The sequence below is a fragment of the Frieseomelitta varia genome, unplaced genomic scaffold (genome assembly GCF_011392965.1).
Source record: "Frieseomelitta varia isolate USP_RPSP 00005682 unplaced genomic scaffold, Fvar_1.2 scaffold_13, whole genome shotgun sequence".
Taxonomy (NCBI): domain Eukaryota; kingdom Metazoa; phylum Arthropoda; class Insecta; order Hymenoptera; family Apidae; genus Frieseomelitta; species Frieseomelitta varia.
In genome coordinates, this window is record NW_025108972.1 from 90840 (window position 1) to 113406 (window position 22567).

Consider the following 22567-nt stretch of genomic DNA (forward strand, 5'->3'; position numbering starts at 1 on the left):
AGATTTTATTTCAACTCGAGAGACGCGTTCGTTTGTACAACGTTAGGAATCGGAACAGCACAACGTCGCTCGTGCGAACTATGCGTCAGATATTTTTGGCACCGTCTCGTCGTCTCCCTTTTTCTCTTTTCTGACTTCTGCTTTGGGGAATCGTTTCATCGTGGCAGTCGAATTTTTTCCGTTCGATGCACGTCCGACAAAAATATCTTCTTTTTTCCCAATTTTTTATTATTCTTCTCTTTTCTCTTTTATTTAACATCATTATTCGTATCGATCATCAGATTGCTGCGATTGGACGATGGCCACGACATACACACGCACACTTTGTATGTCTCTATGCGCAAGTAAATATGCGACGAGAATACTGATATCGAATCACAGGCGACATTCGAGAGCTCTCAATCGGCTGGGCACCGTTGTCGATACAATGCAACCTCGATATGGATCGGTGCATTGTCCAATTACCTCTGACGTGCTCGGTTGCATTGCCGATCGATAATATTAAAACGGATATCGAGAATATTTTGTTAAAAAATGGAACGAGAGACAACTGTTACCAACGACATTTTTCAAGATTCGCATGCTCGACATCGTGTGGAACAGACTACGTATGAAAGTGTGAAGTTAAGTATTTTACATCACCGACACTGACTTGCTGCAGCAACTACTCAAGAAAGTATTGATTGTTGTATTATTTTCCTTTTATCCTTGATAGATGAATTTGACATCACTTCCATGATTTCGATAATTAAATATCCAAAACAGGATTTTATATATTAATTCCTGTTTTAGATTTAACTAGAATGAATGAGGAATATTTAGAATATTTGGATTCAATAATTATCAATAACGAAAGATGTTGCTTCTTTTAAATTAAGCAATGTTAAATTGTCAGAATATTATTTTCTTGATTTTTACTTGAAATTGAACAAATTCATCACGAGCTAAGAGATCAAAATTTTTGCAAAGAATCACGGAGATAATAAAATATCGTCAAAAAGACTGAAATAAATTTTTCTAAAGGTCAATCTTCAACTTACCCTAATTTTTCCATTCTCCCTGGGCTCCGGATTTTTTTTTCACAGAATTCTCAAATTTATGCTTTCTCCATACCTATGCCTTAATACGTAAAATGAACAGAAGGAAATGTTTGATCGGCATGTAATTTCAGATCTCACGAGACGCGATTCGATACCAGTCTGATTCACCCTATTTTTTCACCTGCCTGTATTGAAATAACCCTCGGTGAAATAATTCTTTCTTCCTCTATTGATCCCCTCTGATCCGTTTTCCTTGGTGACAATGGGAAGCTACTAATATGTCGTCGCCACAGTTCCGCAACGAGGAAGCGCATGTGACATTTTTTTTCGGAGTTCATAGTATTTGAGCTAGGAAGATAGTTAAAACCGATACCTGAAGGCATCCATCACCACTAAGAACCCCTTCCCGTACGTTTCTCTTGGGGTGTCGATCATCGAAAACTTTTCCGTGACTTTCATATTCTGAAATTATTTTTATATTTAGAGAGCATAATTTTCAAAGATCTAATTATTATTATTATTTTTTAGATCATTATCTTTTTATGGAGAGATAGGATTTGCAAACATGAGGATTTTCCTAGAAGTTTCGTCATTTTAGAATTTTAGAATACGATAGTTCCACCTCGTAGTTTTAGAATTATTTTCATTTACAAATAAATGATTTCCTCGTGAGTATCATATTACATCTCAGAATTATTTTCATTTGTCGCAGAAAGAATAATATTTAAATATCTTCCCATAACATGGAATAATGTCTGAAGCGTGAAAATTGAAATGAAATAGGACAAGAGTAGAACAAATACATCTAATGTAATATAGATACCATTTATATTCAAGGACTGAAACATTTCTGAAACATGAGTCAAAAATCGAACAAGAATTTACCTTAAATCGTCACCGATTGCCTTTCTGTTATACTTTCCATTATATCTCAATATTTACAAGAGAGAAGAGATCATCCGACAGATTATTTCTTTATCTAGATTTGAGAGCGAGGTGGTGAGTCCAGGGTGTGACTCAGCTCCTTCCTTCCATCGATATCCGGCGTTCCGTCTCGTTTTCCACGTAATTAGACGGGATTTCAATGACTTCGGTCGCAGGTTGCCCGCGAGATCAACGAGTGAAAGTGTGTCACCGTATTTTTCGTTTTCCGCGTGTTATTGGCAGACAGTGGTCTTGAGACGTTTTGACGTCACGCGTTCCCGCCGACAGCCATTTCCGCGGGCCATTCACTTGACACTCGAGTGTACATACAGGGTGTTTCCTACTTTTCCCGCAAAATCTACAAACTATAATCTACTTCTCTGTTACGAAATGGCAGACAGAGCCATTGAATATAAGAGCAGGCGGAGAGCTGGCTCAAACAATTTGCTTGAAAAATAAAAAGATCGTCAATGTATGTTTCTTTGAAATGACACCTGCGCGTGATCACTAGACTTATACTTTTAATACAACTGAGAAACTAAAAACCGAGTAAAAATTTATCTCGTGCAATAATAATTTACTTTATATTAGGTACGTCGTATAAATTATTATACAATTCTAAATTTTCCACAAATTTATGAACTGTCTCGGAGTTTAATAGGCTATTAATAAATATCGAATATATATATACATACATATACACATTAAAAATATGCTAAAAATATCTGTGACATTTTACAAGAAAAATTGACACAAGGGATGGACGAGGATTAACTGAACCAACTGTTCAAATGGAACTTATGAACGGTAATGTATTTACGATAATGTCATCACCTGATCGCACGAAAGAAAGAAGGAAAGAAGAAAGTTGAAAAATTAGCGTGCCACGGCTCGAATTCTCGAGGGATGAGTGTAAACAGCAACGAAGAGCGACAAGGGGTTGCTACTGAAACGGGGAGAAAGAGAAAACCACGTTGAGGTGGAAGGGGAACACGAGGCGGTCGAGCTCGATGCACTCGACCGTCTATTTAGTCGTTGGTCGTGCGCGCGCCATGCTGGATCGGCAGCGATCGTTTTCACGTTGCTATTGCAACCGAATGTGCTCGCGTTCTCCTCATCGACGCGTTAATTAAACGGTCTCCTGGCTCGCGAACGATAATTGACAAAGCCGGGGGGTTGGGGGGGAAACTCGTCGAGAAAATCGAGACTAATCGAACCGTCTTCGAACACTTCGTCTCTCACAGTTTTGAAACTACGTGGAGAGGATGAAAATCGCGAGCCTCGATTCGGTGTAAACGTAGCGTAACTGGTTGTCAAGCGAGAAACATCGAGTGTTGTGAAACGAAACACAGGAAGGAGTTATTAGATGTATTAATAACAAAGTGTACAATTGAAATTTTGATAAAATCGAACACTCGGAGATTTGAATTGAAAGTGGAAGATTGGCTCTGAGAGAGTCGACGACAAAGTGAAACTGAAGATTCTGTAATTGCGTTCTGTAACTGAAGTTTTTTCTATAATTGGGAAATTCGTGTTAAATTGGAATCAAGTTCTCTGGAATTAAAAATCAACGATCAGTGGAGTTCGACGTCGAAATAAAATTGGAGATCCGAGAATTAAATCGTAATTAAGTTATTTCTCCGTTGCTGAAACGTCCGAGGAGAAGTAATTAAAATCGAAGACTCCCGAATTAAACTGTAATTAGAGTTCCTCTCTATTGAAAAATAAGCGAACCAAGGAAGTCGACGAGGAATTAAAATTGAACACTCTGGACGATTAAATCGTAATTTTAGGCCACTTTACCACTGAGGCTGCTGAAATCAAACTGCGACTAAATTCAAACCAAAGTCAAAACGTTTCGCAAAGGAAAACGCTAAAGCAAAATTAGAACGGAACCTGTCGAGCAATCGACAAACCAAAGTGGCCAATCTCAGGGTCAAAGATTCTAAAATTAAATCGGAAGTTTCCGTCAAAGTTGATCGAAAAATCAACAAACGAATATCGAAGCTTCTGAAATTAAATTCCTCGAAACATCTACGATCCACCTAGGCGAGTCGACCTACGACTACGATCAAAGATCCTGAAGTCTACCCAAGATTGAATTTTCCGGAGTAAGAAAAAAACAACCAAACAAGAGACAACGAGCTTCACCAGTCGATGATTCCAAAATTAACTCGAACCAGCGATCCGTAGAGAGAGTTGACCGCGACGACGCTCGTTAACTCGAAGGCGAAACCGCCGGCTCGATAAGCTGTTATCTGGCTGCAATAATTGCAGGCTGCGTGTATCACGGCATTGTCGTCGGACGTGAAGGCTCCGCTCGGTCGCGAGAACTGATGACCGCGCGTTGTCAACAGGTGATACGATCGACGAAGACAAAAGAACGGGAAGAGAGGGGAACGTTATCAATAGAGGCGTAGGTTTGAATGAAAGAGAACGAAGCCAGTTTCAAGTGCTATCGTCAAGTCGAAAAACCCTGGTGAACAAGCGATTGGATCAGAGCGCGTTCCAACGTTTGATCACGCAATTGAACGGAGGCTTCGCGCGACTCGCCAGAAGCAGATAGCGCGATAACGTCGAAAGAGAGTGGAAAAGGAGTCTGGCGCCTCGTTTCTCTGTTAAAGTGACACGTCGCCTTGGCCAATAAAAACGACAGACAGCTGTTCGAACCGAACGAAATCGGCAGCTGCTCGTTCGTTGGCCCCCGTCGCTCTTTAATTTCAGGCAGAAGCCTTAATCCAAGTCGAGTCGAGTCGTCGGTGGCGAGTGGGGAAAAAGGAAAGAAGAAGAAAAAAGAAAGAAAGAGTGATCGGCGGTGTCGGTAATTTTCTCTTTAATTTCGGAGCGAGGTTAATTCAACGTTGAACCGTCAATCGAGCAGAGAGCGGGAAGCATAAGCGATCGATAGATCCCTGTCTCTCTCTCTCTCTCTCTCTCTCTCTCTCTCTCTCTCTCTCTCTCTCTTTCTCTCTTCTGCTTGAATTCCGATCGATTCCAACTGTGAGTCTAAATAATACCGGTGAAGTGTTAACAGGTCCCTCCTCGCCCGGCTTCTTATTGCTTTTTCGTCTGTTGGCCTCTTTTGCTCTTCAATTTCACACCGAGGCTTAACTAGTGATATCGAACCGTTAACCGAGCAGCGAGCAGAAAAAAAAAGAAAATCGACAAAGTGCTTGAATGTCGTAAAATTGACGAGTCCGGATAGTACCGAAGGGATATAATTTCTTTAATTAACGAAAGGGAGAAGGAGGAAGAAGAAGAAGAAAGTTTGGTGTGTTGGTTGCTTATCTTGATCTTGGATTAATGGTGAAACGAAGACGCCGTGAACGATGACAGGGCGAAACTGATGGAAAGGGGAGAACGAAACAGAAGATTCGTCAGGATGATGATGACACCGCCGCAGGTCGTGGGTGTTCTGTTGAAGAAGCCGGGACAACAGAACCACCCACGTTTCCCACCGTTAGACCCACAGGAGACGAAAATCAGAGGTTGGCCCTTTATCTTATCAAGCTTCTAGAGGTTTTGTTTAATTGATAACATCAAGGAAGCGATAAACGAATTTCGCCTTGAGAATAATCGTTTCCCGAGTGATTGTTGAAATCCTTCGACTAGAAATTTTCAATGGAATTTTATTACTGGAAGACGGAAGGAACGTGTTTCTATCTGACTTCAAATTCGTTTAAACGTGATCCTAAATAATGTGAGGGTGTTCAAGTTCGAATTGGCTCGAGCACGATAAATATTATAACATCGAGCAAGCCACCACGTGGCAGGCGATCTTTCTCTTGAAAATAATTATTTTGGCAATCGTCGAAAATTCTTTTCGTTCAAAATTTCGCGTCCGGAGCTTTACCACGTATTTCTATAACTGTATCGATAAATGATTTTTCCTCGGAGGACGATTCTTTTTAGCAATCGTTGAATTCTTATCGTTTAAAACTTTACTGCTTGAATTCAGATCGAAATGCAACATCAATAAATGATTTTTCCTTCGAGAATTATTCCTTTCGAATAGCCTTCTCTTCCTCTTGCGGAAAATTTCATCGAAAGTTTTATTACTGAAAACTGTGCGAGGAAAGCGTGTTTCAGCTCGAATTTGAATTCGCTCGAATGTGACCCTAATTATCGTTACTTAGTCTAGAAACGACTGTTTACCAATCGACTGAATATGCGAGAACGTAAACTCACCATTCACCGGCCTCCTCTGTCTCTGATCCTCATTACGTATTATCGATGTTATGATTCATTGGGCTGTGTTGTTACAACATCAATCTTATCAGACTCGTAACTCGAGGCGCTTATTTCGAACGAAAGTGAACGTTCAACTGTTCTGTGAAACGCGCGGGTTTTTGCCAGTTCGGATCTATTTTCTGGATAAACCTTTCGTAAATATCGAAACAAACGCGGCTGAGTGTTACGTCTTCTCTTGATTAATGACTTATCGGAATGATTCAGTGCAATATTAGAGCGACTTATCATTACGAAGAAGCACGTTCGTACAATGATTTGAAAAAATTGTTTGTTCCATGATGGGGGAACTTTTGTAATTGGGGATGGAATTTCATACGCAGTGATTATTCAATTTCTGTTTCATCGAATTTGTTTCTTGTTAATCTATTATTTTTCTAATAATTTCGCATATACAAAGAAAAGAATAGAAAATTCATTACTTTCGCTACAGCTTCAATACTTTCGTTTAAACATTTAAATTTGGTTTACGAGTAATTACATTAATACTATTACAAATAATTGCTGGATGATTCGTACATGAATATTTACTTATTTCGAATAAAATGTAATTTGCTAGACAATGTAGTGTTTCTGAATTCGAATTTTAAAACGATGGAACACGAGATGTATTAACTCTTTGGAGCACAATGGCACAAGAAATATCGCACACGATTTCAAATCGTGAAACTTCGCGTTCCAAACGACGAGTGTAAAGCTATTTCGTCGCTTTAGAAGAAATTTATAAGCGGAAATATTTCTGCGCACTGTGGATTTGAAACATTCGTCTCCTCTCCGAAAATTCGGACGCTCGAGAATTTAAAAAGGAAAAAGAAAAAAAAAAAAGAATTAAAGAGAATCCGAAGAATCGACGAGTCTCCAGAATTTCGTTCGACCTCGATCGCTACACGACGATTAATGATTCACATAAATTCCGTCGCTGAACCCGGCGAGCAGCGTGCGTGAGACTTTCACGGTGAAATTTCCTCGGGTGTCGTCAACCCTGACATTAAATCGTGGACGGTGTCAGGGCTACGATCCCTCGGATCGTAGAACTCGTGTGCGGAGAAAAAGGAACGAGAAGCTTCGCGCTCGGTGGAAGCCGACACTAGACAGCCAGTTTTCATGTTCCCCCGGAGTGGATAACCGCGTAAAAGTATCCCGTTACCACGGTAGCCCAGATACCGGATTACGGAGCACGAATTGTCAATCGAATCGTGAGAGATTGCGAGTTTCCGTGATGAAAAAATCGCCGACCACGTTAGTCGCCCGGGGGACCGCAAGAATTTCGTGATACGCTTTTTTTTTCTTCTCTCTTTCTTGTTTCTTTTTCTCTTTCTTTTTTTTTTTTTTCTTTTGTGTTGCGTTAAAACGAGTACGGAATGGCGGTGAACGGGGTTCCTCGATGTGTTTTTTCTATTATACTTCATGTTTCTGTTACACGTGTCATTCGCGCCAAAAATATTAATTAAAAAGATCTTCCTTCTATCGTCACGATATGAAATCTTCCCTCTTTCACTGTGATTAAATTAAGCGAATCAATATCTGATTATTTTATCAAGTCGCAATGTGTGAAATGTCCTGTTCTGTTATACTAATGTTTGAAGCTTGAAATTTAGATCTACGATTTCACGTACTATTTCAAACATAGACTTTCATTTGTAATAGAGTACGTTGCTTTTATTCTATTTCAATCATCGTTTTGACACAATTATTCTAACCCTAAAAATTCGTCGTTCACGAAACAAGAAACTGTCGAAAATGGTTTTAAAGAGTTTTTTTTAGAAACTTATACTTAATTGGGAGAAGTTTGCAAATTGTACAAATTTAATGTTAAAAAGTATTATGCTTGTTCAAAGTTACTATGAAATATCAAACATTTCCACGATTTAATAATAATTGAAAAGAAGACTTTATACTAGAAGAGAAAGGATGTTTGATAATTAGGCGCGTAGAGGGAGGAAAAGCAGGTAGAGATATTCAGTCTGGCAACGTGAAAACGTATCCAGTACGGATACGTTGATAGAATCACCTGCTTTCGTTTTACTGTTTCTTGACCTGCCGCAAACGATGGAATTTAGGTACTCCACTTGTCAGTCTACAATTAACCACACCGTGCAGCAAATTTTCGCGCGATTCTATTTTCATAACTACGATAGGAATTTTCCCCGGCTACTCTTAGATAAATTTCTTTTCTTTCAAGGCATCGTTCTACTAAATCGTCTAATCGACGTTTCAAATCGAATATCATAGATTAGATAAAACGTGTACAAATATGTACCAGACTGTCATCGATGTGTCAACGAAAATTGTTGTAAAAGTGTTGTAAACTGCGATTAGCAAATGCAATTTTGTTACTTAGCGTAAGATTAATTTTTTTAGTGTATGATTAATTTATGACCAAACGTACATATGTAGTTTATTAGTTTTATAATAAATACATATTATGGAGCATTTTTGAATTTCATGTTATAATTTTGTATTTCATAATTCGTAATTTTATTGTGGAGTATAAATATATAAATGTATATTTATTCATATAATTAATACTTTATATTTGTTATAATTTAAATGTAATGTTAGAGAATATTTGGTTACGTGTATAGCTTTGAAATTGCATTTGCTACAATGTGTATTATATATACAAATGAGACTTCAACATAATATGTTTATGCTTAAAGTAATGACATTAAAATCAACATAAATTTCAGAAGTTTATGCATACTGCATTATTTACTTAGACATCACATTAATTTTAATAGGATCATCTCTTGTGCATCTCATGTTTCATTGTAATTTAAATTTTTATACACTAAAAACTTGTGACATCTTATTAATGTCTATTAAAAAGTTCTACTTGTTTCAACAATAACTATAATTAGCTACATACTCCTCCAATTGAATTCAAACTTTTTCAACTTTCAACGCCACTACTAGCGAACGATAAGAAAAAATACGGTCGATAGAAATTTCAGTTTAGACTTTCATGGGGAATACTTGTCGCAATAGCCCCGATTTTCCCCCAGACACGAGATCGACGCAACAAATTTGGCGATCAATCGTGCAGAAACCGAGTTAATCGCGGGGAAAGTTCCTTCGCACTCGAATCTAAGAAATTGGGGAAGTGTGTTGCGCTAATCTTCCAGATTCTCGTTGAATTTTCAAGTCGACTAGCTTCGAACGATGCCCGGTGTGTATATTATGGTGTGTTACACGAAGGGGAGACGACGGGGATCCCTTGTTTCATTTTTCGAAACACTTTCGAGTTCCTCTCGGACGTTCCCCTTCTTGGAGGATTTTTCGCGAAACGCGAGTCCACGCATAAAGGAGCGTTCTTTGTGGTGTAGAGAGGGGCTCGCTGTTCTTGTAAATAGCCAATGGAGCCCCTTAAAGAACCCCCACGGGATTCGAACGAGTGTCCGCAAATGGTGACACACGTTTCACACTTCGAGGCCCGCGTGTGCTGAGCTGGGAAACAGGATCTACAGATTTTTATATTTTTTTCTTTTTCTTTTCCGTTTTCTTTTTTTCTTCAAGCGACTGGCCTGTCGCCTTGCCGTAAATAAATTGTCGCTCATCGGAATATCCGACCGAGGTGAAGTAAATTTGCGACTCAATGACACGACCTCGCGACAATAACGCGCGCGCTGACAAGAGAATCGCGACGGATCTCCTCGAATTTTTGCGATTTCATTACGTGTACGAGCATTCTTTAGGATGATGGTTCAACTTCTTCTCAATTTGTATAATTTGAAAGGCGAAGCTGTTTGTTCCTTCATGTCCCATCAGTTTCATGGCTGTCTTCTTTTCTTTTAATTTTTTTCTTTAATTTTTATCAGTTGCAACTGTTTGACTTTTGTCATAATCGATGGATGTTTATGTGTTTATGGAAAGTTTAAAGATGTAAAAATGCACAGAATTACACACATATGAAGTGTAATTATTAAAAGACTTATGTCTCTGATAAATCTAGTAAATTTTTATTCGTTTTAGTCGTCCCACTGTACCAACGCAGTGTTTAATTAAAGAGGAATTTAATTCTAGTCTTGTGCATCCTCGTGACTCATGTAATTTCTTCCTGTTCAGAGATGTTTGATGCTTTACGAATTTCATTATAACTGACGCATCCTCGATCTTCTGAGTTATTTTATCACGCGAAATTTCTGTTTCCAAACGCTGGATTTCAAATTTTGTATTTTAATTCTGAAACAATATCGTTGGGTCATAGATGGATGTGTGAGATAATTAAAGTTTAGGATATTTAATCTAATTTTGCATTAAATAAAAAATTCTAGAATTAAGATTATTGCAATTCTTAGCTAAAAGTTAATTCTACTATATGTAATCTGAGAAACTATGAAAGCAAGTGAAACAGAGCAAAATAATAAATAATTGGAAATTGAATACGCAGAGTTTAAATGATCGAGTAACTTTACTCGCTTAATACAAATAACAAAGACTCTTATATATAGCTAAAACAAAAGTGACTGGGAAATGCACTACTCTGTTATATTATTCCAGGGTTAAGTATCCTTTGTCTCGAAGAAATCTACAATATATTATTCAATGAACTAAGAATTGTTCTTTTTTCACATCGACCTCGAATTCGATAGGTAAAATTCCAGATTCTTTTACTGTTACAGAAATCAACGAAATAATTCTTCCTAAATATCCTTTCTGTCTCAAAAAATCGTCACATTATTCTATCTATCAACACTAAATTCGAAATTTCTCAAAATTTAATGCTTTAAAAATACACGTATCTATTGCCACAGAAATCTTTCTTCTTAATAATTCTTCTCGAGTATCCTTCGTCTGAAAAAATTGATAAATAATTCTTTCTGTCAATCGTAAATTCAAAACTCCCTAATCTTAAGTTCAATAATTAAAATAATTCTTTGTAATAAAAGTCCTTTGCCTTAGAAAACCGACACATTAATTCTCCCCTCAAATTTTTCTAAATTTAATATACTTTATTATTACGTGTATCTACGTTTAAAAAAATCTTGACGGAGTAATTCTTCTCAGGTATCCCATGTCTCGAAAGGAACACTGAAATATATCATCGGACGTAACCAGAATTGGTATTTTCGAGTATAGTATTCTGTATCATGATTCCCGTTGCGTCGCGAGGACGCCAGTTTGTGCACGCCATTGAAATTTAGGTCACAGCGTCGAATTAAGCACGGTTCACAAGTGCCATTGACGAAAACCCGCTACGACCGGAGATTAAGATGTATACACGGAGATAATGTTCAATGTCTATTCGCCGAGTTTCTTCGAATGTCCGCGAGTTCTTTTCACCAACTTAATTCTAACCTCCTGTGAGAAGTTTGTCCCGGCTGAGATACGTTTACAGGGAATTAATTCCTTAAGCTGTCCTCGTCGAGGGAAAACGGAGGATCTTTATTGAACGTGAAACTCTTTGAACACTGGCTAGTCTCTTTAGACAGCCAACGATCGTATATTCTTTTTAAACATTTCCTATTATCCGAACGAAGAATTAATAACAGCACGAACGAATCTTTGTCTCTCTCTGGGAAAATAAAAGAACTTTGTAACATCTTTTTAATTCGCGTTCGATGTATTTCAATTTTTTCATATTTCAGAAAAATTGAAATTTTTTTCATAAAAATAATGCTGATATATCAAAATGTACAGATGTACGTATAAAAAAGTTATGAGTATGAGACATTACACATCGCGGAAGAACTTTTAATTAAATCATATAACTGTGATAATAATCTTGATAAACGTTGTTTCTACGGAATCAGTTAATTTACATTCGACGATACGTAAAAATACAGATAATTTTTTTGTAAATTATTGTAAATTCTCTAATTCTCATATAAAAAAAAAAAAAAAAAAAAATCAAGAAAATTGACCAGGGTTGTTCTTCTTACGAGCCCCGCAATTTTCTTAATAAAATCTTAACTGCGAACCTTTCTCTTACTGTTTAAATTTATTATTTAAAATTAATTATTACTAATAATAATCGTTTCTTATTATTTAATAAATCTCAATATTATTATCTATCATTTGACATAACGAAATATCCTTTTAACAAGTTCCTTGATGTGTGAACACCGCCAGATGCTATAAAACTCAGTTCTAATTAAACGATATATAAAAGCAACGATAGAACAATGGAGTAAAATAACGTGCAAACACTTCTAGTCACGGTATAAACGAGCGTGAGCGTAAATAATAAGGATATGGGGGTAATCGTGCAAATGACACGGCGAACGGTGCGAAGAGGATCGACTGCAAGTCGCGAGGAACGACACGGTGACTTAGGTTCGTCGATCGAATCGAATCTCGGCCACGAAAGACGCGCGCGTTCTGCCTTTCACTAAATGCTCGACCGTCTTCTTTTACACGTATTCGGGATTCAAATGGTCGACCCGGTCGTGCCATTTACCATTCGAGCTTCTCTCTCTGTGTATCGTTGCAGAGCGCTCCTCATTGTGCGTAATCGAACACACGTTCTCTCGGAGAAGCAATAAGACTAAACTTGGATTGATTTATTCAATAATGCAAAGTTTAAATTAATTATTCGTCCTGGTATTTTATTTTACACTCTCAATTGCAATGTCTGTATTTCAGCAAACAATTCTTTAAGATAGTAAGAATTTTTAATATTTATAATATTTATGATAATATGGAATATCTCTTTTAATTTAATTTCTTTTTTTAATTTAACCCTACGGCATTCTTTCGGTTACTTTCGATCAAATTTTATATCTCCAATCTAAAGAAATGCAAATATTAAAGTTAAAGTTCAGAAACTCGATTACTAGATATTTTGAATTGAAAAATTTTGTCAAAGTTAAAAAAGACCTCTTAATAAATTAAAACTACCATAAAATGTTGGACAAATACTTTCCTTAAATATATCACATCGCGTAAATAATAAATCGCACGAAGTGTAGCGTTATATTCAAGCCAACCAGTGCGAAAAATTCACATTTGCGCAATAGATGATTGAATAAAATGGTACAATTTGAAATTTTTTTGCTAAATATTAGAAAGTGTGAAGATATCCGAGTCAAATCGTGTGAACGGGGCTTAAACGCGCGATGCTGATTAAAAATGTTTGTAAAGTCGAGGGAAACGGGGGCAAAGGAAGTAGAACGATTCCTCTTGCTGCGTTATTCGTAGGTAAACAGGTGTTCCAAAGGAACGTGGGCGCCGCTACGGTGGGCGATTTCAATAATTCACTTTCATCTGCTTCGGAGTTCGCCTAAAGAGAAGAGAATGATGCCCGATTACTTTTAGAAATACTTCAGACACCACGAATATCCCCAAGTTACGCGAATACTATTTTTAAAAAAAATTCATCCGCTTAAATCAGTTTATTTCTAACATTCGAGATTAACAAAATCTTGAATGTTAATCTTTTTCAAAGAATCTTTGAAGTTTATTCGTTTTAGACTAACTTAAAAATTTTGATTCTTTTACAAGATATAAGATGCAATACGGAAGAATTTGCATTAGTATATACTGGAAATTACAAATTTCTTTATGCAAAATCGAACAATAAAATTTATAAAAATTTCACTTCACGTTAAGCCGGTTCAATGAATATTAATGAAACGATAAATTAACATTCCACTGTTCCTTTTTTCATTTTTTTTTCAAACTCGATCTTTTTAACACTACAGGGTATTACATGAAATATCCAAAGTAAAATTCTCATCAATCTTTACTAAGTAAAATTAAACTGAAGATTGTTTTGTACATAAAAATATATCTAAATTTATATGAAATCAAAAATAAAAATTTTTTCTATAATTGTAGTCCTTTTTTTTTATAAACTAACGAAACAAAATCCAAAAATTCAAACTCACTTCGAATGATTTACGTATATTGTATATATTCTGTAACATTTCACATTTTTTAAATAAACGTAAAAATCCACGGTCTACTTGCCAAAGTACATTGTCAGATTTTTTCCTCTGATTTGATATCGTTCATCCTCGAGCAAAGTACTGTAAATCCTTCCCTCGCCTCAGCTTCATTAATATTAATGTATCAGATAGATCGGAAGAGCGTTCCAGTTACAGGAGAATAATTAAAATAGCAGGTGTGGCGAAGTTGATCTCCTTCGGTTACCGAGCTTAGCGAGGTTGCAAGTGCTCATTTTCGTTGATCGTCGATCATTCGATAAAGATTCAACAATTAATCGAGCCCTACAACCAACAGCTGACAGCTTCCGCGATTTTTCGCGCAAACAACACGGTAACAAAGAGAGAAATATTCGTTTCTTCGGAGAAATGCTGTTCGACTAGTAGCCATTCGTTCTATATAGATCGCAAATCGATCGTGGATCGTGTCGAGGAGCTGAGGAATCGTTCCGGTGAAAACTGGACCTGGTTGTTCTTATTTTTTTCTTTTCTTTTCTTTTCTTCTTTCTTCTTGTAGTGATCGATATCACAATTAACCGAGGAGAGGATTTAATAATATTCACTTTCTAATTCTAGAGTTCGTGATCGCACCGAAGTTGCACCTGGTCACGACTTAACATTTTCGAATGAGGCACTGTATCGATCGTTTTTTCGAGTCTTTGAATCACTCTACATTCCTTCGTTACGGGAAAAATCATCGCGATATAGTCGTAAATTGGATATGACAGAACGAGTAACATTTGAGCGTATGAATTTTTTAAATGAGAAATGATTTTGGAACAATACAAGAACAATAGCCTGAATTGATTTAAAATAAATAAAATAATTTAATTTACTCTACCATCTTTTCTACTTTTAAAGACTTCCTCTTTAGTAAAAATCGTAATAGTGTTTTTGAATCAAAATAGAAGAGAAATTTAAGAAATTGGGGGAACGTATTAACGTTTAGATTAAAATTACAAATCTTCACTTGAGATATAAAGAATTAAAAAATTCTAATAATGTAAACATGAAAAATTCTGCCCGAGTGTCTGGTAATTTTTTATTTGAAGAACTATTGAAAATCATTATTACTGATCTAAGAGAAAAATTTCTAGTTCGATAAAAATCATTTTAAAGGTCTATATATTGCTTTTCTTATTTGTAGAATTTGCTACCCGATTAATTTTTCCTACGAAAATAAAAATAAGAAAGAGGGAAAATAGGAAATTGGATAATTATGTTGATCGAACATGCAAACAGCATACTCAGAAACGAGCAATCCGTCAAAACAGTATATTATTTGCGACGAGGCTAATCTAAACGGATTTTACATAAGTCAAGCTCGTTGGAGCGGGGAAGAGCCACTTACATATACGCGATCTCGAACAGAAATAGTAGCACAATGAGAAGCCGGCGGCTATACGCAGAACTGCACATTATCTCGTTGCTTCTTATCACAGCCTCGGATGATAAAGCATCCGGAATTATTCAACGTTCAACAAACGCCTCGCTGGACCATGTTTCCTTCGTTGATGAGCCTTTGCAAAAACATTCACGAACTGGCTAGTTCGAATCGCACGCTTAAAACCGAAGCTTCTACATTAAAAGCAAATCAAGATTAGCTATCTATCGCAGCGTCTATCTATAAAGTCTCTTGTTGCACGGATTTTCTTTCTTCTCGATAAATATATTTGTCATGCGACTATATCATTTACACGTTTCACAGCTGATGACTTTCTTTTCGTGTGTATGATTTTGTTTTTTCAATATATTTTCGCGTGCGTCGATTGATTAATTTCTTTTTTTAGAATTCAGTGAAAATGTTGTATCGTATCATGCGTTCTGTAATGTTTCAAATGTTTCAGTTAAAAAGGAAAATTTAACGTTGGCCAACGAAATAAATAAAAATTTTACGTTTCGATGAAAAATTTGAATAACTCTTCCACTAATCTTATCTTCAATTCGTATCAGCGAATGATTTTCTTCCATGAAATATAAAATACAGTATTCTTCCTTTAAAAAAAAAAAAAACAGTGATAAACTGTTCAAGAAACAATTCAAAATTCATCGTGTTATTTACTCGAAACACTCCACGTAGATGTTTGACGAAAAAGTCAAATCAAAGTTTCTTCTCGACGAATGATTTTCTCCAACGATAGAGTTTCCTTTGTAGTCCACGAACTTTCAGAGAAACTATCAATTATTTACTCGAGGATAAAACAAGTATGCATCTCGCTTTTTCTTTTCATAAAAAGAATTTCGAAAATCAACGACAGGAACTTTCCAAGAAACAATCCGAAGCTCGTCATTATCATTATCATTCGTACGAAACATAAATCAGAAGATGCCTCCATTAAAACCGCAGACGGATACTTTTTTGTCGACGAACGATTTTCTCCTGATAATATCAGGCGAGTTGTTCCGTCGACCCCTTTAAGCCGGATTTCTACGAGGTTGTATCGCGTAGAACCGGGTTCCAGCCGCCCGGATTCGCAACCAGTCCTGCGAGGGAAAAGCGGTTGTGAAAATGTCTCGCTGCGAGTCGTGCGGCTAGATCTATACGTGATCCAGGATCTACGATCGTGGCACACGGCGTGATCGTGCGCGCGTTCATCGCGCAGACCTCTCCCGAGTCGAATTATTATTAGATCGTTGATTTTCACGTGTTTCTAGGAAATTTTGAAACAAAAACAATTGCATAAAACGCACGCGTAGAAAAAAAAATATATAACATAAAATTCGAAATTAAGATGCTTCCTATAACATTTAGAATGTGATATAATTTTTCTATCAAAGAGTTCTAACTTTCAACTCGTATTTTCAATACAGCCTGCTACATTTTTGCTAAGTTTAAGACCGTTCCGTCACTTTCATTCTCTGATTTCTTTTTCCTTTTTTCTTGCGTAATTTTAGAATTACGTCGGTGTACTGACGAATTCGATAGAATTCAATGAAATTTTATAGATTACGTCAACAAGCTGGAAGTTTCTCGAGAAAAAAATTCAAACTGAAAGTACAGAGATTCTCTCATTGTTAATTTCTTTCTTCTCTCCTTTTCCGCAATTGAGTGAAATAATTGGCAAGTTTGTAGTTTTACGTGAGATGGAATAAAATATTAAAATAATAATATCACAGGATAAATAATAAATAGCAAAGATACTACAAGAGAAATTTGTGAAATAAGGAAATTTATGTGATTTGCCACTTTTTAAAAGTGTCACGTCTTATTTTACTAACTTTCTGTTCATTTCCAAATTATTCTCACATTATTAATACTCGTCGCGGTTGTTAACATTGCTCAAGAGAATTTATCAACGCCGCTGACTTCCAACTTGCAATTTATCAAATTTCTCTATTAATATTAATTCAGTCGTGAGCAAGAGGATCCGTGTCTGCATTGATATCACCCGATCTTATCTGAATTGAAGTTGCTGCAAGGAATTGAGCAACTAGTTCTCCACCATTTGCCAACGTGTTCGATAAAACCGCGGATTACCATCGCGTGTTAACCAGGCTGAATTCGTCGAAGGAATTCGACACAAAATATCCGCGATGCTTCCGTCTGGCTTTTTGATCTTTGCGCAATTACGAGACTTAACGAATCAATGCGTAAACGAATTCATGCTTTTCTGGGAAATATAAAAAATGTAAAGAATGCGCAAGACACGGAAAAATGCATAAAATAACCCGAGGCAGAGTACTCGTTATGATATCCGGCGAGTGGAACTAATTTCTAATTTAAATTCAGCGTAAATAATGTATTAATACAAGGTTCTGTTAGAGCCTGTTCGAAATGATCGATTTGTAAATTAATAACAACGATTTTACAGCTGTTTCAGAGATGAAATATATGAATTTTTTCAATATTCTTTTTATCTTGATTCCTCCGATAGAAGTTTTACATTTCAGTGAAACTAATTGTTCTGGAGTCAATAAAATTTCATTCGTGATGTACGGTAGTTACGAACAACGTTTCCACGTGCCATCCTTCTTCTTGTTCTTTACTATTTAGTTTTTACTAGAATTTATTAGCAACGTTTAATGTATTATTTAATGCTCGCTTGGTCAGTCGGCTGATAAATATCAAGACGCTATGGTGTTGTTCAATTCGTAGCAAAAAATTTCTATTCGGAATCGAGGCGATGTAGGCGAAGAAGAATCGGAAAGCTCGTTAATTCCGTTGAAGCCGACTATGTAGGATGGCTGAATTTCACCAGCCGCGATTTTTAACTCCAACCGGCTTGGATATCGTATTTTACCGCGATCAATTTTGCTTGGAGGAAACTCTTGGGCGCGACGTTGTCGGACTTTCTAAAAAATGATTTGCATGAAGCAAAAATATTCGAGGCAACGCGAAACGATGAGACTTTGTTCAACTGTCAGAGCCATGTACGAAATGAAATTCCAGGAAATGAAATACATAATTCGCCGGGAAGGGGGAGGAGGAGGGGAGAAATTGTACCAGCAAAAGGAAACAGAAACGAGGAAGCAAGAGTAATATCGTCCGTAGTAGCATGACTTTTATGGAGGAATGAATGTAATAACTGGGAAGTAGAAAATGGAAATCTAATTAGCTGTGAAGTGGAAAGACCTAGTGAATTTTATCCCGTAACAGTTGAATTCTAATAATTGTGCCAGAATATTGTATTATATGCAGTAATGTACAGGCTGGCTAGAAAATAGTAGGATTCCTAATATATAGTGATAAAAATATTCATGTTATTTGTAAAAATTGTTGATCCTGAATATCGATACGAAATTAATAAATGAATAAATTTTCAAGTATCATTGTCACGTCGCTTGCGCAGTTGCAACAAACCTTTCATTGGTAATTTTACGATTCTTCATGCGCATAATTTAAAAAACGGGAACTTGTTTTGAATATTTTGGACACTTGTATCCTGTATATTTTTGTACAATTTATTGGCGAAATGTTCGTTACCTACATATAAATGTAACTCCGAAACAACGTTAAAAAAAGAAAAAATACTCGTAAAAGTTCTTCGTTCATTCATCGGACAGACTTTAACTTTATGATGAAATAAATACATGATATTCAACTTTTAAGATTTCTAATTTTACAATATAGTTTAGCAAGTGTAACCTTAATCCTATAAATTCCTATAAATTAGTGCAGAAATTAGAACATAATATTCGAGTAATTTCTGCTTCATTGGTCACGAACGAAAATAACTTTCGCCTGGAAGGTGTCATTCCCTTTCTTGCAGTATCCAGACAAACTTTTTCCGATATACGCGGCTTTTCTCCGCTAAGACGTCGGCATCCGCATGATTTTTTGCCGGTGCATGTGTTTCTCCGGTCCACGAATTAATTAACGTCTCAAGTGGGTGTAATTAGACGCCCTCGCGCGTCTGTCGTCGAGTCGTCTCGCAGTAAAGAGACGACAGAATAAACGAGAGAAAGAAAGAGAGAAAGAGAGAGAGAGAGAGAGAGAGAAGAAAGGTCTTGCTCGCGTCGCGACGAACGATGGCCCCGACAGAAAGAGAAAGCAGCAACGCGTTTAAATAGAAAACTATCTCGCTGAAATCCCTCGGTTTTAGCATTTCCTGCTGATGTTTTAATCATGAAATTAACAGTCGCACGTTTAACCTTTAACTACTTTCCTCGTTCTTTTTTCTTTTTTTTTTTGGATATCTTCTCTTGAAGTTTTGGACTATTTTGACTACATGAAATTAGATTTTATAAATATTTGAAAAATTGTTGTATATTTTATTTATATAATTACACGTTTTGTGTACACGAATAATATTTGTTAAAATATAATGTTCATTTTAATAATGATCGTATAGTGAAAGTTTCGTTATTTGGAGAGTTACTATTCAAGTGCTTTATCATTAAAATATTCTATTATCACTCTGATATTTAAATTTATTTTTGTAGAAACATTCTATTCTTCAAATATTATCCAAACGCTTTGTTATCTAAATGTTTTGTTATTCGTTTATATTCTATTACTTATCCGTTCTACTATCGAAACGCGACCTTCTATTCGAATACGATCCTAAACTTATCAAAAATTACCTTGCAGAGTTCCATATATGCATTTATGCTCTAGTAATCTCAAAAAATAGCTATACGTAATTACACGTGTTATTTGCAGAATCTTGAAACACTTCGAACAGATGGATAACTATTTTCTCTATAATGCATGAAACACAAAAATGCAAAAAACCAGTGTTTCTTTACTTGAACAACCATCTCTCTTCAAATTTGGATATTGAAAGTTTCACTGCATTTGATTATTCGTAAGGCGATTACATTGTTTAAACTATACTATACTATATCTGCTCGTTAATCTGAATATTGGAAGTTCCACTGCGTTTAATTATACATAAACTCGATATTGTCGATCGTCTTTTCTCAGAAAAATACCAGACTCCTTATATCCTTTAATTTAATTAAATCCTCTTAATTTAAATAGGTACCTCGGCTAATTTCTTTTTACAACGACAGACCAGAATATCCTTTATCCGAACTAATTCAAGTACTGAATTTAATCATTCTTAAATGAATGAGAAATGAACTCAATTATTCCCAATATTCTCGGTCATATTTAGTCTCGAAACAATATCTGATTACTCTATTTGCAATTTAAAGAATAAATCCCCCTTCTTATCAAGCTTGAACTACGCAGAAAGAACTGAAGAACGATCATTTGTTCAAGCTGGGTGTACTCTATCGAGCAAAGTCTCTATGTCCATTAATTTCTTTCCGCAGTTTCTTTCGTTCCGAAGGCGACTTTTTAAACTTTCTCACCCAATAGCCAATGCTTCATTGCGTTCGAATCGTTCGTGTTAATTCGGTGGAAAAACTTTCTTCTCAGCTGTGGAAAAAACGCGAAATTGCCAAGTGGACTGTACCACGTCAGACCTCTGGACACGATAGCATGGTTAATATCCATTAATTTCTTTGTGCCAGCTGGTTTTAACCTATTAAGGACTACGCTGCGGACTAATGCGCGAAAATTGTACGAACGCGACGTTATTGAACTTGCGTTACTCTTTGTTGCAAGATTCTCATTGTATTATATTCTTATTGCACAAGAGTCTCAGATACAAACTTCATTTTGTATCAAGTTTTTAATTAATATTAATATTTTAATTAAATTAAATATTAATTTAATATCTCAAAAAATAAAAGGAGTCATTGTCGTGAATTAGAAGACTTTAAGAATAAATTTTATTTGAGATTATAGTTGCCATTTTTTTCTGAACTTGACGAGACACGAAAATGTTTCAATTTAATCTTCAGCATTCAAAAGATTTAGATTCACTCGAGTATATAATTTATTCAATATGAAAACCTAGATGCAAAAAAAAAAAAATATTACACAAATGCAATACTCTAAAACTTTAAAGAAACATAAATATAAAATTCTCTCTAAAATGTAACTTCTTAAAGAAAAAAAAAAAAAGAAAATGTGTGAATTATCAGTTTCTAACATTGGCCCCTTAATATATTCAATCTAATTGTAACTACTCTGAAATTTCGCTGATCAGGGAATCATTCGTAAATAAAACGAAGAGGAAAGACGCGTTTTGATTAATCAGATTCGCAATCAATCAACTTCCTCGAGGAATTTCAGCTGTCTCGTGTCTTCTACCCAAGCTGACTGTACTTCATCAAGATTGAGCCAACTATGTAGAATGGGAAACATCTTGCATAGCGGGGCGTTAGTTCAATAATGATAGAGCAGACGCGATAACGGGAACGAAACGGTCGAAGCTAACGAGATGCGGCGAGCGATGTGGAATTTTCGTGTGCGTTAATTTGGCCTCTCAGCTGATGGGAATAATGCGTGGACAGAAAATGGACTTCTTTCTTTCTTTTTCTTCTTGTCCATTGCTCGTGCGTCACAGATAAACCGATTGACAGAGAGGAAAGGGAATCAGGGAATTGACGTAGGAAAAATTCCTCGTGGAAATTCCTTAAAATTGTCACTGACACTAGTTGTAAGCGAACCACGTAACTATATAACATACAAATAAATAACAAGCAATATAGTGACTTGTAGTAGACTAATTACGTATCACTAATCTAACTATATACCTCTATTCTCTTTTAAATTAAATTCGTAAGTTTCACAAGTTTGAAGAAAAACCAAACTAACTTTCAGCAAACTTGAAGTAACAAAATAAAATAAAACCTAAAATTGGGAGTTTCAAACTCTTCAGTAACAAAATTACGAACGGAAGATGGATCAACGTCTTTGTTTTATTTCATTTGTACGAGGAGAGTCAATTTCTGCTACCGTGGAATGAAGAATTAATAAAGAAGGAATCAACGTCAAATATACAGATCGATTTTAATCCGTCAGAAATATATCGCAGTCCACTTTCTGAACTGAAGAGAGGATATCGAAAGAGAAGACCAGAAGAAAGACTGGTTGCGGTTCGAGGAAGACTTTGAGACTGGAGATGATGAATTGGAAGGGATGGCAAAGATCGTAAGGAGAAAAAGTATACG

General features: G+C 36.1%; 2 protein-coding genes across 2 annotated transcripts in view; one reads left to right on the plus strand and one right to left on the minus strand.

Annotated features, from left to right (window-relative positions):
• Positions 1-22567, minus strand: part of LOC122528727 (fl(2)d-associated complex component-like) — an 89511-nt gene that overhangs the window by 66054 nt on the left and 890 nt on the right. The window lies entirely within an intron of this gene.
• Positions 3011-22567, plus strand: part of LOC122528708 — a 52776-nt gene continuing 33219 nt past the window's right edge. Inside the window, exon 1 of the mRNA XM_043654118.1 lies at positions 3011-5452. Coding sequence (XP_043510053.1) covers positions 5311-5452 — 142 coding nt within the window. The 5' untranslated portion in view covers positions 3011-5310. The remainder of the gene's footprint in view (positions 5453-22567) is intronic.